Raw genomic sequence first — 18,762 nt, 5'->3', positions numbered from 1 at the left:
ATTAATGAGGTTGACATAAATATTAGGAGCATGTTACAATAAAGTCGACAGGCACTGTCAATACAGAAGGAACTAGAACATCATAAAGAACAGTGTGACACTGAAGTTTAGAATAAAATAAAAGGTAAGAATAAATTTAGTAGTGCAATTAGGAGGCTGTACAGCCAAGGGCTGAGGATAAGAATGACTAGGGGCTTAGTGGCTGGAATTAAGAGAGAAGATGATTTAGAAATACCAGCTGATCAGAGGGTGATGGTTCCATCAACTGCATGAGAAAATCTGAATGTGAAAGCAAGAGAGTAACTGATCATCCAAGTTATCACTTCCAGTCTCCTATATACTTTAATGTTTTGGACCATAGGTGTCTGACATAGCATGCTCAGTTATTGGATTGTCTTTCTGTGCCAGTTCCTACCTGTTAAAAAGGGATATTCATGGTATATAGAATAAATTGCTTTTACATCACTTCAGATATTGTAGTGATGTCATTGAAATGTTAATGGGGAAAAACAGTTCTGCCTTCAAGTAAGGTTTTGAATAGTGTGCAGTAAATAAGACTACACACTGAGCACAAATGTTGAAAGACTATTGATTAGGTGAGTGCTCTCTGTTCTGTCTTCTGAGTCAGGCAGCACTTCTGTCTAAAATAGCATATGATCATGTCATTAAAACTGGTGCTTTGCTGCATATGTGGGAAGGGGCCAAATCAAGTTTTGAAACAACAGACCTTTTTTAGGCATTTTTGAATTTAAGTGCTTGACTTCGCAATGCCTGTGTTTGTTTTATGGTGACTTGTATCATCTATGGGTTCTGCTGTGTTCTCCAACCAACTCTATGTACCTTTACTTTGGCCATTAATTTCTATAAACATTTCTTTGTGAGTGAGGTTAATAAATGGGGATTATGTACCTGAATATTATTTTCTGTCCTTCATTTACCTATGTTGATCGTTTGTCGTTTCTCTTTACTGCGTAACAATTTGTGGCTGAGAGATGTAGACGGCTGTTAAATACTTTTTAAGGTATGTGGTCTGATGCACCTTCTTTTCACTTGCTACTGATACTGTGCTATGCAGACATCAAACTAATTTGAGGCTGAATAAAAAATTCCCAAGTAATAACACTGATTTTGATGCCCTTCAGAAAGACACATGTTAACTGAACATTTTATCCATTCTGTGGGCCTCATCACAGGTTGGTCCTTAGCTAATTTATGTGGTTATCTTTTGCTTTAGCATTTCTATTTCTTGACTCCCCTTCCAGGACTCCTAATACACTTAAAGTTTCAGTCCCTTGGATAAGCATTATTTCCATCCCAAAATTAAAAAGACTTTTCTTTCTCAGAAGTTGCCATTGGCTGTTGGAAGGAGTCTTTCATTGCTGTGGAATAAAAAAGGACTGTCAGGGAAACTGAGTTGGTATCTGTCTTCTTGAAACTCAGTTTAGCTAATGCTGAATCATCAATACTTTGTAAAGTATGAACTTAATGAGCATTTGTTTCTAACTTTTGAAGATTGAGTCCAGCAAACTTTTGTTTTAAAAGAAATGAGGGTGGGGGGGAAGCTTCGCTTTCACCTCTGTCATATCTGAAGTCATTAGAAATAATAGACACTGAAAATCTTTTAAGATTGGATCTATAAGCTTTAGGAGCAAACTTCACTTCCTTTATAATTCCACTGCATTTTTGACAATTCTTGGACCATTTTTCCTGTCCTAGACAATCTAGAGGCTACCTGCTATCTTTTCTTTAGTGTAAAGCTTTCAGAAGCAACTTTGCAAGAGTATAAAAAGCCAAAGAATCTCAGCCAGTAGTGCATACACAGTAACTATTTAAGAGTTGGGTGAATTTAACACAAATTTTAATTGCATAAGAAATATTATTTACATTCTGTTTCTCAACGATTTTAACAGTAATAGTATTGGTGACCAGTAGTAACATATAAGCTGCACGTGTTTTACAGAGTGCATGAGAGACAAGGCGGCAGCATGCATCAGAGTATGTGGCTTTTTCTTGTGCTGGAAAAGCAGTCCTGTTGCTGGTGCTTTCTCTGAAGTTTTTCTTTCTCATTTATATTTTCCTCTGCATTTATGTGCTAGTAAACGGACAAACAATGTGAGAAGGAACTTGCATATATTTGTAGCAATAAGTCTGAAAAGCTCTGTTGCCACCAGGGCTCTAGAAAAGCTGTGGAGAGGTGCAGGGCGTTGCTAGGCAACACCGCATGGCCACAGATAGTATTTTTCTTTTAATTTATTTGTTCTTCAGTTTGAGTGTGTCCTGCTTGGAGCCATTTGGGTAATAGTTAAGGAAGCACATAGAAATCAGGGAGCTGCAGGAGTGGAATAAAGGAATGCAATATGAAAAAATAAGAAAGGAAAAGCCATGACACATAATGAAACAGACCAAGAGACATGAAATAATTAGTAAGGACTAGGGGAAAAAAGTAAGCAAGTGTGGGGAAACGGAACAGGAAAGGAAAAAACCCAAATAATGAAGAAAAAAAAAAAGAAAAGGAAAGATAGGGCACTACTGAAGAAAAATTAAATAATGAAAGCTCAAACAGTGTGTACACAAGGGAACCAGGGAAACTGCTGCATAAGAATAAGAATTAAAAATCGGAGATAAAAATGGCTTCATGAAGAAACAGGAGAAATTTGGTAATTATGTTAAAAGAATAATGATTTTTGTTTCTTCTTTGCAGCCACCCTGTTCTGTTTGCACATATGCAGTAGTAGTAGTGACACTCAGGAGCTGGGGACTGGTTAATAAGTCCAATATGTTTTCCAGAGAGGAAAAATAATTAAGAGTTTCAGTGTTATTTAGAAAATATTCAGTGTGTATGTTTGAAAATAGCATTTTCAAACTAGGTAATTGCATTTTATTGTAAAATGTGGATGATTATACTAAGGGTACTAGGTTAAGCTCTGGTTGCAGGGAGTGGAAGCCCTTCACTTGCAATAGTTGGAGCCACTTCTAGACTTGAGAGTAGCATAGCCATGTGAGGAAAATGCTGTGACAGAGCCAGCCCTGCTGAGAGACCCAATTTATTAGCTCAGGAACTGTGCTATCTAGCCCAAATGTCTTGAGCACTGTTTGTGGGACCTGAAGTAGACTAGTCCAAAGAGTGCTAAGCCTAGCTCATACCAAGGAGCCTTGCATTACACTTCTCTTCTGGTGAATCTTGGCTCCATATGTCCTTGCTTGCTTGGGAATTGCTGGGAAGGTGCTTGACTAGTGCTTTGGGGTATGCTTGTATTGCTCACCGCAGCTTGAACACAGCAATTTTTAAGACACTGACAAGAAGGAGAATACAGCACTCTGAGCTGTCTGAAGGCAGGCCAGAAGGTTTTGGGAGAAGAAAGCTATTTAGGCTGAGACGTGAAAGCTTCCAAAGGAGTAAAAACCTTACAAAGACGACAGTAAATGGGACACAGAACTGGAAGAGTGCATACTGCCATACTGCGGTATTGGGTTGTTAGATGCTCTTCTCTCTAAGGTGGTAAATGGACTTGAGACTTGAGGCTATGTATTTATCCTGGGTGGTTTTTTCAGGCTGCATGTGAATAAACAGCATTACAGCAGCTTTCTCCTAATGCTCTTTCTAATGTTCACTGTGAAAAGAACTTTTGAATGCCCTGCTGACAAATGTAGCTACACATAAACCCTGTTAATTTCTGTGTATAGGAAAGTTCTCCTTCATATCATTTCTTACAGAAAAGAAAACAATACTGTTTATTCCCTTAAATTTGTATTGGGAGATTGTCAAGCTTATTAAACATGCATGGTATCTTATTCAAGGAAAATTACACTTATTTGAGCAGTTTTCACTCAGTTTTGATTATGTCTGTATGTCTGTAAATAGATGACACAACAGATGGTGACTACTTCGTAGGATCTGCAACCATTGTAATAGCCCCATACCTTTGATTTTCTGAATATTTTTTGAGAGAGAAAAAAAAATATTTTACAGCAACAGTGTTTGTACTGTCCTGCTTTGTTGTTCCCTCCCACCCCTCGAGACTTGATGTTTCACCTCCTTAGCAATGAGTAGAAGCTTTCAGTTTGACTAACTTGGCTTGATGCATGATATTGAAAGATATTTAATTGTGCTGACTGTTAAACAGTTTTGGCTCCCAGTGAACCAATTTAGTGGTTCTTTGTGCATTCTTATACATGCTTTCCAGTTTCATGGTTTTGGTTTTTGGGGTTTTTTTGGTATGCTTCCATTTGTCCACAGAGTCTGAGGTCACTGTCTTACTGTATGTGGACCTTATAGTGTTACAATAAGGTTTTAGATACCAGTCAGTGATGAACATAGTAAAGAATGCGTATAAATATAGTAGTCTTGTCACTATTTTTTTCTTTATAGTATTTTGAAAAAAAAAAAAAGAAAATGACGGCAAGTTTTCCTCTGATATAGCTATTTTTGATGGCAATTAATATAAAATGTATTTAAATACTTGGCTTTCCTGAACATCTCAGTACAAGGACATGTCTTTTGAATCTCAAAGAAAAGGAGAAATTGCAGACTAGGGTTTTTTTCAGAACTATATGAATTGTCAACTTGGTTATATGTCTTCTCATGGCATGTCCTGCTATCATCTACAGTTACTTCAGAGTCAACATGTAGTTTAAAACATAAAAGCTGAGGTAACATTTTGTGGTGTTTGCATATGGCGTTCATATGCCACTCATATGAGATTCAGATTATTTTAAGTCAGATCATTCTTCAGTTTTTCGTAAGGAATGATAGTGATGGAAAATCTGATACAGAGTTCCAGTATGTAACACAACTGCACCAGGGTCTTGATAAAAGGGTTGTGCTCTACTGGCTGCAGCCTTTTTCCTAATGCTTATTCCTTTGACTCGCGTAGATGGTTCTCAAGCAAACTTAATATTTCCAGTTATTCCTCTGGGAAAATCTAGTCTCAATTTCACATTTGGCCTTGTCTGTGGTAAGTACCCTCAACTGTCACATAAGGAAATTTGTTTCACTGCTAAGTCATCTATTCTGTGATGCTGATTTTCAGGGAACACAGTAATCCAGAACAGAAGCACATATACTCTTTCCTTGGTAATTCACCAAGTCAGAGGGTGGGATCTTGTTGTGGTTTAACCCCAGATGGCAACTAAGCACCACACAGCCGCTTGCTCAATCCCCCCCGGTGGGATGGGGGAGAGAATTGGAAGAGTAAAAGTGGGTTGAAATAAAGACAGTTTAATAAGTAAAGCAAAAGCCACATGTGCAAGCAAAGCAAGACAAGGAGTTCATTAGCTACTTCCCATCAGCAAGTAGGTGTTCAGCCATCTCCAGGAAAGCAGGGCTCCATCACGCATAGCGGCTACTTAGGAAGTCGAATGCAGTAACTCCAAATGTCCCCCTGCTTCCTTCTTCTTCCCCCAGCTTTATATGCTGAGCATGATGTCATATGGTCTGGAATATCCCTTTGGTCAGTTGGGCTCAGCTGTCCCAGCTGTGTCCCCTCCCAACTTCTTGTGCACCCCCAGCCTGCTTGCTGGGGGGGGGGCGTGGGGGGTGGGGGCAGTGTGAGAAGCAGAAAAGGCCTTGGCTCTGAGTAAGCACTGCTCAGCAATAACGAAAACATCCCTGGGTTATCAACACTTTTTCCAGCATAAATCCAAAACGTAGTCCCATACTAGCTACTATGAAGAAAATTAACTCTATCCCAGCTAAAACAGCACACTTGCCTAGCCAGTTCTTATAGTTATTTGGGAAAGAAGCTTATGCAAAATCATGGGAAATAGCTTAGGCAGATTAGCTTCTGCAGAATTGGTTGGGAAAATTGTGTCCTATTGTGTTATTTTTTTTAATATTGAGGCAACTACAGGGAGCTGTAGTGCATGGTGAACACAGAACCATGAAAGAAAATGTTTTGCTGTGGCACTTCTGAAAAATACTGTTGTTGGAGAATAAAATGTGCCTTGTAAGAGATGAGAGGCGGCATCCTGGGCTGAGGAAGCAAGCCTGCTACATGCAATTTGCTTTTATTCCTCTACACAGGGCTGGACTGCATTATTTCAGGGTGGCATTTAAGCATTTTATTGTAACTTTAATTTTTAAAAAGCTCTTATATTTAATAATTCTTCAGCTGTGCATGAAAAATAAGAGTGATCCTGTAAGTTGGTACTCTCAAATATGTGGGGTTAATTCCTTAAATTCTTGGTCATTCAGCTTCTAAAAAAGCAGGGGCTTTTGGGTACGTGTTTTTTCTTATGCTCTTTGTTGAAGGTCAAGAACATAATCTGTTCCTTAGGAGTACAGTTCTACCTGCACTTTAAAGATTCTTCCTTTTCTCCAGGTTATGAGCTCTGTAAATGTTAATTCTCAATATGAGTCTGGTCTTTACCTACATACTCTCATTTTATTTAATCTCGATGAGTCAGGGGAATATTTGCCTAAGCAGAGTAAAGAATCCCAAGGGAAAAGCAAGCTAGGTTGAGGTATGGGAAAGTACTGGGAGGGGAGGAAGTACAGCATTTGGGATATTTTTTTCCTTACTAATCTTTACTTAGTTATATTTTCACTGTCAAGTGAAAGTAGTATATTTAGAAATTCTGTGTAGAGCCTGTGTCTCTTTATTTGGACTTCATGCCCTTAAATAATTAAATTGTAAATTTATTCTATGACTGCTGGAGAATTGGAGGATTCAGCTGTCAAGAATGGGTCCCAGGTAGGATCTTAAACTTCTGTGAAGGCCCTTATGTAGTGCTTAGGCTCTCCAATAGGAAGAAGGCAGGACTATACCCACCTTAAAAAAGAAATAGTATCTAGACAAAGCTTGTCATTTTGCTAAGAGATGATGTGTATTGTTCCCTGCTACAGAGCCCTATCCCATAGAGGGAAGCAGTCTTAAAAGTGTCCCTTCAGATGCAGAGGGACCGGTAGCTTGTTGCCAAGTCCTCCCATTCATCTACTGATCAAGTTTAACATTTGTTCTAGGAAGAGGAGGAAAAAGTGGGAGAGGCAAAGGTTTTCCTTCCTTTTTGTTCTCAGTTTTCTCTTTTAAAGCTGAGGCAGAAGGGGAGGAGCATTATAAAATGTCCTGTCTAGTGGCATCACCTGCATTCTCTGCTCCTTTATTACTTCCAGCTGTGCCTCTGCTGTCTTGCATATCTTTTGTAGCTTTTTATTCTTTTCTTTTGAGTTCTTTGGTCTACTATTCTTTGTGTTGCATGCTTGGTCCTTTCAGGATGTCTTTTCTCATCCTCCCTGTATCGCTACTATCTGATGTGTTATCCATTGCCAAAACACATGGTGTCTGCATCTGCTCTGACAACAGCAGGTTGAATGCAAGCAAGATACCATACCCTTATGTGAACGTGAAGGCTGTTATAAATTTGCTACTTGAAATTTGTGTGTGTAACAGCACGAAAAGGAAGTTAGCAGAATGCCATCTCATATTGGAAGATCTTTCACAATCCCAGTAAAATTGCAAACTAGTGTTATGTATTTTTAACAAGTAATTAACTTTTATGTAATTACCTGTTTTTAAGGATTAAGTGTACCATATTTTATACTGGGAAAACTTTTAAAAATCCAAAATTATCTGCTTCTGCTTCAGAATTCCCAGTTACATTGACAGTATTTCTGGTAATTAATAACAAAAAACACACTTGCTGTTTCAGAGAATATCTCATGCATCACAGTTTCCTGGTCTCAGTCCTGTTTTAACAATATATTTCCATTTGTGGAGAAAATGTGATACTTATGTTTGAGTTCGCATGTGCACTATTTTTAGTGCCTTAAAAATAATATTCCTCTTAAAAAAAACCTGAGAAAGATTAACATGGTTATGCTAATTAGGCATTGATTGCAGCCACCCACAATTCTATTTAATATTTTTTTCTATTGATTTTTATTTGATTACTAACACTTAGAGCTGATTTTCTGTTGGAATATCTATATTTTTCAAAGCACCTCTCTGGCTAATGTGGCTATATCACATAATGAAAAAATTGTTATAACAAATGTTCATGTATTATGAATGACATGCTGTCAAATGTTATGTAAATACCTGAGGGCTCAATATACTTTCTGCAGATATTAGGAATATGTACATATTAAAAAAATACCTAGTTTTGCTTTGTGAACAGCTGGTCAGGTATCAGTTTTAAGCTGTTTTTCCCCCTGTTTGGAATAAGAACCCCTTGAGAATGAGTCACAGCAAATAGGAAGGAGGAATTTAGTAGGTAGATATTGCATAGATCGTAATATCTTACAGATAGGATCAAGCAATCCTTTTACTTGTTTAGTTTTTAAGAATGCTCTTAGATAAAACCCTTGGCAAATGGCATCGGCTTTGTTTAGTTTCTCAATATGAAGATGGTTTAAGGGGGCTTCTTGTATGGAATACAGCTATTGGCTACTGAATAACTTTAATGAATCGTAGCACCAACATGAGAATAAATGCAATATATATAAGTCATTTTACCCTATAGCAGATGGGTGCTTAAGTCTGTGAGAGATCAATGGAACCATTTAGCTTTCTGTGTTGTTTCAGTGTAGAAAGACAGCCTGTTCCAAATCAAGAGAGAAGTCTGCTAAGAATATTTAGGTTTCATCAGAATAAAGCACAGTGTTATATAAGTTTGCATCAAAAGAAGTAGACGTGCTATTCCAAATTCATAACAATTGTCTATTAGTCTGTTTTTAATAATTTTTCTTTGGCATGTAATCCTGTTTAATTAGATTCTACTCTCTCTGTTGTTTCAAGATTCCATAAACTGGTGTCTTATATACCAGCTGCTAAAGCAGGAGTTACTGTCTAAATGATATTCACAATGAGTATTTGGAAGGTTTACAATTATACCCTTGGTAATAAATTGTGCTATTTTCCCCAACAGTTTTAAGTGCTAATCTTCAGAAGGCATTTTAAAATTAGCTAAAATTCTGTCAAGAGATTTACAAAAATTGTTAGCATGAAGATAATTATGTCACAGTCCTTGGACTCCATCTCTGATTGTGTGCATAAATCAGAAAATGTCAGCTGTGTTTTCCCTTAATAATTATCCTTGCAGCAATATATTACAGTTTAGATTACTATTATAATGTTGCTTTAGGTTTATAAAACACAAGTTAGTTATTTCTAAAGTTTTCTGCTGATGAAATAATTCACATTTCCAGAATAACAAGTGATTATTGGTGTTAACATTTTATATATCAATAAGATCATCAATATGGAGATAAGCATTCTATACTTTTTATACAGTCCCCCGAAGAAGTCAGCTTTTTTGTTAAAATTTTGGTAAAGGAGATCACTTCTACAGTATGGCCAACATTTTCAAAAGAGCTAGCTAATGTGGTCAGCTTTGTGGCATGTGTGGGACTTGACTTTTTAAGGAATTTTTGGACCAAGATTTGAGACACTTCTTGTTGAATCTGTACAGGACATAGCTACTTAAGTAGATTCTGTAGGTCCCCAATAGTTTTGTCAATCTGTCGTTGGAGCCTACCTCCTTAAAGGTAACTACCTGAAATACCAGAGGGAGCTACTACATCCTTCAGAATTTGGACCAGGCTGTCTCATTTTAAGCACTCAGAAGTCTAGGTACAAATACATTTAATGCACATTTTGAAATTTGGCTGCATAAACATTAGAAAATTAAGACACAACATACTCTGTAGGAACCTTTTTCATGGATTATAAAGTAGAAAACAGGAGAAAAATGAATTTGTTTTAGCATTAGCAGCAATAGTAAATACGAACTGAACAGGTGAGAGCTGTTCCATCTTTCAATTGCTGTATGTTCCTTATGTTTAATACACAGAGAACATTTGACAGTAAAAATGTGAGACTTACTTTCACAAATGTTTTGAAAAAACTCAAGCTTTCTAAGAAAATTTCCTAAAACCATGTGGAAGCAATGAATTTCAAGAATTCAGCAATCCTATTTACCTAAACCCTTATTTCATGGAAGAGAGACGGTATTATAAGCAAGGCTTTTGATTTGGCAGTGTATCGACTAGGGTTAAGAGATCTACTCAACTTCAGTGATGCAGGCTGCCCTAGAATAGGTCTTACGCTGTTGTCATATCAAAAGATTTTGTTTTTCAGCTACCTCAAAATGTGTGTAAGACATTATCCGTAATACTAACACTTTTGAAAGTCTTATATGAAGTATTTCAGGATAGAGTTAAAGTAGCAGTATATGGCTTAGTATGATCCCATTCTTGTTTGACTGGATGGAAGATTTAAGGTTGATTTTGATGGAAGTGGGGGTCACTTCTTTTATCAGTACTGCATTGCAGAATGGGCGAGTTTGAGTTATGGTCTTCTCAAAACTCTTAGGCCTGTCATGGCAGAGCAGAGGCAGCAATGCTTTTGTAATTTAGGGAGATTCTCAGTGGTGACACCAGGCAATAGACTGCTTTTGGCTTCTGAGCTACTTCTGCAAAGTTTTGCATTTGACACAAGAGGCCAAATCAAGAATTGCTTTTCAAATGACTAAGTCAGGCAAAGAGGGCTTTTCCATCCAAGACAAAAAAATATACAAGAAAGCTAAGCTGATGAATGTTTAGAGATGTGTTTTAAAACGTACAACTTCACTTTTGCCAGAATCCTAGGCTTTTGTTTAAAACTAGAGTGATTCTTTATTCTCCAGTTATATGAGCTAGCTTGTTTCTTCAACTAGTGTCAAAGAGTAAGAGTACTTTGGACTTGGTAGTTGCTGAATTTCCTCAGACTGTTACAATATTATTATAAAGTTTATGTCATGATATTTTTAATATTATCGCTTATGATAACTGAAAATACAGAATTACGAGCACATAGTCCTTGCTCCCAAAGCTTGCAGTTTATTTTATTAACAATAAAATATTGCAGTAGGAATAAAAGTTATATTTTTGTGGTTACGGCAGGAAAAGCTTTTCAATTTGTTCATTAATCTTCTTTCTTCTTCATCTCATACATTCATAATTCATCTTTCTCATTTCTGATTAGATGTTCCACTAGTATACTGTGTGTGATGCCACAGATATTTGTGGATATCCAGTCTATATCTTCCTTTTTAACTAGTTGTCATGTAGTTTTAGGTAGTTCTTATGTCATAAATAAGCCATTTATTTATATATAAAATCTCTTCCCTACTCTCTTGCTTTTTAGTTCATTTAAAAACCTCAAAGTATTTATGCCAGAATCCTTTAAGAAGCAGTATTTAGGCTTTTGTGGCTTTTTGACATTCAACAGTAGTTTGACTTATGATGACCATGTCCCTATTGCATCTCTGTACTTATTTTTCCTCCTGAACTTCTGAAAGGTGATACTTAGTTTAGTATCATGCAGCACTATAGATCTGCCAACAGCAATAACATATAGAGTGCTATGTAATTATTGAATCATAGAGTTAAAACTTCCAGACTTTATCTATACCCACAAAAAATCACTTGGCAGTAAGCCACCAAAACTAATTTTTTTCATTGCTTGTGTTTTGGTTTTTTTTACTTTAGCTGCTGCTCAAAATGAAACACCTGGGAGTTTAATTGCTCATTATACTTAAATCTGTGAAGTATTATGGGCCAAAACATACTGCCCTGAGCAAGATATTTATAGATATTAATTTATTTGGTAGCATGAATGATAGAATGAGCTCAATTTTTGTTACTGATTAATACTTAAGAATGTAAAGCTCACCCTGGTCATGGTCTACTGAAGTTTCATCATTTCCCAGTCATATTCTTCAGAGTATTCTCATGCTCACAATTTCATTCATATTGGTAGCCTTTCTTATGAACTGATAACCTTTCAGATGATCTACAAATGTAGCATGCAAGCTGATACTCAGACCCATGAAGAAGTGGCATCTATACACCTGTAGCTATGCTTATATTTGGTACTTCGGACAACCTGTTCTCTTTTCTCTGAGAGGATGCAACATACTATTTTGGATGATTGCAGCTCTAACTGGAAAGCAGTGGGTATGATCAATATTTGCTCACTCTCCTGTTCAATGTGTATGCAGTAACTGATTACATAGTACTATGAGGTCATCTTCCTTCAGGAGTTTGCATCTGGCTCTGTTTTTAGTTCATTTTTTCCTAATGGTGAAATTATTTGCTCTCCAACTGCTGTATCTTGGATGAGAGCTATTTGGCTGAAAGTAGCTGAGAAAGATACTGTCCAGAAACAGTTCTCAGAAATGGTAGAAATAAGTTCATCTTCTTGCCAAATGAATTGGTACATCTATTACTTGAGTCTATAAAATTTGTTCCATTTTTTGTTCTGGGTTATCCATTTTTGCATTGGGTTTATAGTTGAGATAGAATATTTGTGCACGTAAGGCTACGTGATCACAGCATTTTCTTTAGATATGGGCCACCTTTGTTGCCCTTCAGCTGATTAACACAGTATGGTCTATATAGACAAAGAAGAAATACCAGCTGAACTTACTCTTTTCAGCATTGTCCATGTGGAGAGCATCAGCTATTTTAGCTTGTATGATATAGAGAAGATTTAATTCTGTTTGATAAAAATTTTGTGTGCTTTGGATCCTCTGTTGTTTCTATGTGCTTTATACCACAAGGTCAAGAGAAGTGAACTGTGTGATGCTCAGATGTTCTGAACCTGTGCTCAGATGCTGGTGGCACAAGATTGTTAAAGCATGGGCTTTCCTCTTTTGGCACTTGGAGCAATATTCCAAATGGTGTTTCCTTTGGTCTGTTTTCCTGGAGGATAGGAAGTTTGATTTTGCTTGCACAGATACTTTCAGTTTAGTACTGATGAATCAGGAATTCTTTATTACTATTGTTGATTTGGATTTCTTCATGTATTTTAAATGACTGACCTGCCTGTGTGTGCTTGGAGCTGAAGGTCAATGTAGGCTGATCTAAATAATGGTATACTTCATTGTAGAGCTTCCTTGTCTTTCTTGTGTAATCCCTTTGAGGTTTTGAGTAGGATTTTGCCATACAAAGGACAACTGATTGTAATATAAACAAATAAATAATATCTGATTAGCTATGGGATAAGATTTACTACTCATACTTAAGGCATGTAGAATTTTTTTAAGGGAGAGAAAAGATTGCAGAAGTTCTGAATGTAGCTTTGTTCATTTCTCCTGCTCATAAATGTATTGTTAAAGCATTAAAACTTTGTATTAAAAAGTCTATAATCTTATTTAAAAATAATGATAGTTTAAATGCTAATTGAACAAGCTAAAGTATCTTGTTAGGTCATTTACAAATATCTAATTATTTCCTTTACAGTAATGCTTTTGTAGCCTCAAATTGAATGTAATTATAAAAATAAAGAATCAATGCACAAAAGAAATAGCAATAGGTAACTTTTATTGTATTTATTATAACTATCTTTAAGATGTGGACTTGAAAATTAATTCAGATATTAAAAACTGTGAAAGCAATATGACCAAATAATAGTGCACGTATTTTCTTTAAAGCTACTGCATAAAAAGCCTGACAATCCTGCCTTCAAGGTTGTTAGCAATACTAACTGTTACGCTTGCAACTCGTCTTTCTTTTACACCCATATGGCAAAATTATGCCTCCCAGAGGTAAGTTTTGGTATTGGAGAAAGGTGCTGCAGAGAACAGAGGTAACCTAAAAGCCTCCTGTATTGATGAAGCCTCAGGAGAATATAAAAATCCTATGGATGACGCAGATGATCAGGGAATTCTTGTTTGCTGGTATTTCACACTGACTTTGCACAGATACAAATTTCTGTACTCCCTAGCATCTTCCGAGTCAATTTTACCGCCTTTATGGGAGCAGAAGAAAAGGATCAGCACTCTGGAGTAATGGAACCAGTCACACATTTAATAATAATTAACAGAATACAGCAAAGTTTTGTTTCGCTTATTGTCACAAAATTATTGGCTTCATATTACTTTGAGAAATAATGGTGAGCTCTAATCTGGAAAAAGCTTTAAGTGGTTGAGGTGTCTATAAGCAATTAATCTTTTCAGTTTCTGTTATGTTTTAAAAATTAAATATGAATTAAATATGATTGGTTTGTTCCAACAACACTGCCTGTTTCATTGGGACAGAATTTATAACTTTTATTATAATTCTAAAATGCATGTTTAGGTTTCTATTCTTGTCTGTGTGTGTACAGTAGCTTTGTAGCCTTGCATACTGATAAAGGAAAAATTAATTTTTTTTCCAAAGAAGAAAAAAGTAAAAATTCTATACATGTTGATATGGAACATTTGTAAGATTATTTCCATGACAACCATATAATAAGATTCATGTTTACTTTGTTTCTGAGTTCTCACTGTCTTTTTAATGACTCCTGTGTAATTAAATCAGAATGCATAATTTGAGGTTACGTAATATAAATCAGTTTTGTTTGCATGATGTTGAATAATGTTAATACATGTACAATATACTGTTTAAGAGCCTTACGTGGGTTTGTCTGTTTGTTGCAGAACTGTGAGAAACTAGAAAATAATTTTGATGACATCAAGCACACGACTCTTAGTGAGCGAGGAGCACTTCGAGAAGCAATGAGGTAAGTCTGGGTCACCATAGCAACAGTCACAGATGTGGTAAAGAAAGAGTCATTCTTCATTATTGGGGGAACAAATGAGTTCATTGCCACCATTCAGCTCTATTCTCTAAGGTATTAATTTGTCAGTGGAGAGGCTTCCCTTGAGGCTGTACTTTGGTTTTCAAGCTGCATAAATGTTAAGCCTGACTGCACAGTAAAAAACGTAAATGTTTAATTTGTTATTTAAAATGCTTAAGGGGTGCCTTGCTTTATATTTATACTAAACTGTTAGTGAATGAAAATATTGTTCATCTAAATTCTGTAAGTGTTAAAGCAATTGTACAATGCTGTTTGAACAAACCTGTGTTTGCTTTTAAATTGGATTTGATTTTTATGTATGAAGTTCCTGTGTACTCTGAATTTTATCACCAGATTTGTATGATTTTGGTTTTGCTAATGGAACATTAAAATCTATCGGGTCCTTCATGTATTGTAGAGATGTATAGTTTGCTTAATATCCTCATATCATTGCACTTAATGCTTATTAGAGGAGGTTAAAATTAGTCAGTACATGAATCTTCTGTCATCCTTACGTGCACTGTGAAGTAGCTGGGTACAGGACTCCAAAGAAACTTGTCAGCTATAGTATCTGGAAAAGGGAATGATTACTATGCTGAAAGATGGTGGAACCAAAGACAAATTTTCTAAAGTAACTCACTGAATAATCAGGAAGATGTTAATTATAGTATTATCTGTGGATCAGAAAATTATAGTAACCTGTACTTTTAAAGGTTTTGAAAGTTGGATAGTAAAATGTAATGATGCAAACATAGTGCTTCATTTCACTTGCCTGATATCAGAGTAACTACTTAGACTTGCACTAGCACAGTAAAAAGTGAAAAAAACCCAAACAAAAAATATTGAGAATCTTCTTGAAAAAATAATTACACCCATTTGCTTTGATTGTATTCATAATCCCTTTAAATTTATGGATGTGTTTGAATGACTTTATTTGTGTGACTCTATGTTCATGATGCTTGTCTTATGTACACTGCTATGAATAAGTGTTTGTAAAAGTATTCTGATTTGACGTGCAACCTGCCTCTTTTGAAGCCTTTCTTATTACCTCCAAATTATATTCTTTCCTTTCTGAATATTTCAAATACTAGTGTTTCTAGTAACTGTAAAAATAATGGCATTCACCTTTCTAATTGTGATTTCTTGCTTTTTGCTTGTTTGGCTTCATACATTTAGGGTTTTCTCCCTGTGTGATCGGTCATCTGTGTATCTAAATCCTTCATGTAGTGCCAGTAAATGGAAAGTTATTTAAAATAAAGATTTGGGGAACTTTTGGCATATGAAGCTAATTTTAGTATTTTCAACAAATTGGATTTCAAGTTGCTGCTCTCCTGTAACAACGTTCCATGGGTAGGTTTGCAGTGTTTGTGATACATGACTCAGCAGAGTTAATCTTTCAAAAACTTGGGAGCTGACAGCTCTTTGGTGATAAACATTAGCTAGGGAAGGGAGCTTTGGCATTTCAAAGGTCATGTTTCTGTTACAAGGACTGTGTAGAAGATTCTTATGATTCTATGCTGTGCATACAATAAAAAGCACTTTACTATCTCATAAATTTGTATCCTGGCTATTTCTGCTAGTGTACAAGCCATTCTGAGAAATAGTTATTGATTGTGAAGTGTGACAGATACTGTGCAGTGCTGGAATTCTCTTAATTGCAGTCAATATTATATGGTTGATTTTTTTCTTAGTTGTTTTTATGGAAGTAAAGAAAATACCTGACTTACTAAATTAAGACTGTAGTATGTTTTTATAATGTACTTGAGTAACGCATAAAAGCTACAAAATGTTAATTTAGAGAGGTATATGCATGTAGGTGTACATATTTTTCTAAACGTGTGTAAAAAAACACTTGTTATTTTAGGCTGTAGAGTCCTTTCAACTGCTTGCATAGTCACCCCATATCCTTGGTGGCTGCGTTTTTCTATTTGGATCCCAAGATTATCTATAGCATATGTAATTCAGGTGGTACATTTTGACAGATTAAAGTTCACTTTGCTTTCCCATAACTATAGTGGACATCGGACCAGGTGTGGGAGGACACAGATTTGCTAGCCTCAAGTATTGTGAGATACCCGCCTCCTTCTGGTAAGGGAAGCATGTAGAGAGGGATGCACGTTGCACAAAGGCACTAAAATCATGTGGGCATGAAAAAACCAACAACAAAATCCTAGTTGGATAGCTAAGCAGATATATGTGGATTTCAGATGAGCCTTAAGTTGAGTGGGCAGTCTGCCCAAATCCTCTCTGATTTCTCAGAGTGGTACTACTGGTCTGCCAGATGAGAGATACAATGAACATTTTTCCTCAGTGCTCCTGTTTGGAATGAGACCTTCTATTTTAACTTTCTCTTTGAGAAAAATGGTCAATTTAATAGGGGTTTCAATACATTTCCAGTCTATGAATATCACTGTGCTCTGCATAAACAAACACTAATATCCAAGAAGGGTCTTGTTCTTTTTCCAGCCTTCAGAAACTGAATGGTGTTCAAATTAAGGATTACATGAAAATCATCTTTCTTGTTTATGTACATAGATGTATGCAAAATAAATTTTCTGAAGGGTTTTGAAATGATCATAGAGCGTATGAACTTTCTCTAGTTCTACTTTACATATTATTTTAGACCTTGAATGAGATAATGAGCTGATAGTAGTTTGCCATTACTCAGTGTATAAATAGTGGTATTGTAAGAATTTGGTTTACTTATGATTGCATGCAAAATCGTAAAGCATTCAATTCAGTTAATGTTTTGCTTATTTTATTAATGTACTCCAAATGGTTTATTTATTAGTATATTTTAATGCAACTGCAAAGCTTAAGTAAACAATAAAAATACATTAGTTTTTTGAATTGGGATTTATAAATGGACGGAGTATTGCTTTACATACCTTGAATATGTATACGATAATTTAACTGAGTATTTTATGTAGTAACTTGGCAGAAAAATAGCATGGATGTATACCTATAATGTCAGGTTCATAAGTAAGATCATTAAGCTTTTGTTGAACAGGGTTCAATTTGTTCTTAGTATATAATCACTGTAAAAAATCTGGATCCTGATCCTCAGTAAAGTTTCATCTAGAAATTTAAAGGAGCTTTTAGACTGGTTTGGCTGCTATGAGGAGATAAGTATTTGAGGAGGAGGAAGTGGCATAGCTAACTGTATGCTGACCCTGGTAGTCTTTTCATAGGTGGCAAAACTGGAATGTGGACTGCTGCAGTAATCATTCCTCTGGGAAAGTAGGGTAAAGAAGCCTTGAGGAGCCTTAAAACCAAAAAACCACAACGAAACTCCCTCCAAATTATAAAGTAACTTTTAGTAGAGGTGTAGAAGAAATAAAAACTGCAATTATTAATATCAATTTAGAAGAAGATAAGGTTTAGGGAGTTACTGGGTTTAACAAGGTGAAGGACAAATTTCAGAAAGTAACAGACATCAGCTGGCAGGAAGGAAATTTCTTTTTTCCACTGAATCCGTTCACTTACTTTGTGTACAGGCATCCGTTGTTGTTATCAAGAGAGAGAATCACAGACTCACTGAAGTTAGAAAGAACTGTTGGAGATGATCTAGACCAGTGGTCTCCAGACTTTGTTGACTGTGGACCAGCAAAATGTTTTTGAGCATACACTCCCGATATGTATATGTTTATTTCTTTATAAATTATATACATGTACCACTGTACTAATATATTATGTGTATTATTAAACACACACAAGAACAGAAATTAAAAAAGGACGAGATAAAGATGAAATAAAAAAAATATTTATTAATCGTACTAAAAATATTTTCTTCCCACATCCAGGTGGGTTGTCTTGTGCACACTCCAGTCTGGAGATCACTGACCTAGACCAGCTTTCCTGCTCAGAGCAGGGTCAAGTAGAGCAGGTTGCTCAGGGCTGTGTCCAGCCAGGTTTACCCTCCACCTTTTTTTTTTTTAACTGGAATTCCTTGTATTTCAGCTTGTGCCTGTTGTTTCTTGCCCTTTCACTGGGTACCACTAAGAAGAATCTGGCTCTGTTGTCTTTATTCCTCCCATCAGGTATTTATACATAGTGATAAGATCCCCCCTGAGCCTTCTCTGCTCGAGGCTAAATGTCGCTAGCTCTCTCAGCCTCTCCTTCTGTGACAGATGCTCCAGTCCCTTGATCACCTCAGGGGCCCTTTGCTGGACTTGCTTGGGTATGTCCGTGTCTCTCTTGTTCTGGGGAGCCCTGCACAGGA

At 36.2% G+C, this 18,762-nt stretch overlaps 1 protein-coding gene across 2 annotated transcripts in view; it reads left to right on the top strand.

The window, feature by feature from the left end:
* The window catches only part of DPYD (dihydropyrimidine dehydrogenase), a 365,931-nt gene that overhangs the window by 33,497 nt on the left and 313,672 nt on the right, over window positions 1–18,762 (top strand). For both annotated transcript variants that reach the window (XR_011325793.1, XM_069789317.1), the window contains exon 3: window positions 14,401–14,483. Coding sequence is in view for 1 of the 2 variants with exons in the window: in XM_069789317.1 (XP_069645418.1) it covers window positions 14,401–14,483 (83 nt within the window). In the remaining variant the exon portion in view is untranslated. The remainder of the gene's footprint in view (window positions 1–14,400; window positions 14,484–18,762) is intronic.

The sequence above is a fragment of the Haliaeetus albicilla genome, chromosome 8, assembly GCF_947461875.1.
Source record: "Haliaeetus albicilla chromosome 8, bHalAlb1.1, whole genome shotgun sequence".
NCBI lineage: Eukaryota > Metazoa > Chordata > Aves > Accipitriformes > Accipitridae > Haliaeetus > Haliaeetus albicilla.
The sequence above is the reverse complement of the archived record's forward strand: the minus strand, read 5'-3'. Positions and strand labels throughout refer to the sequence as shown.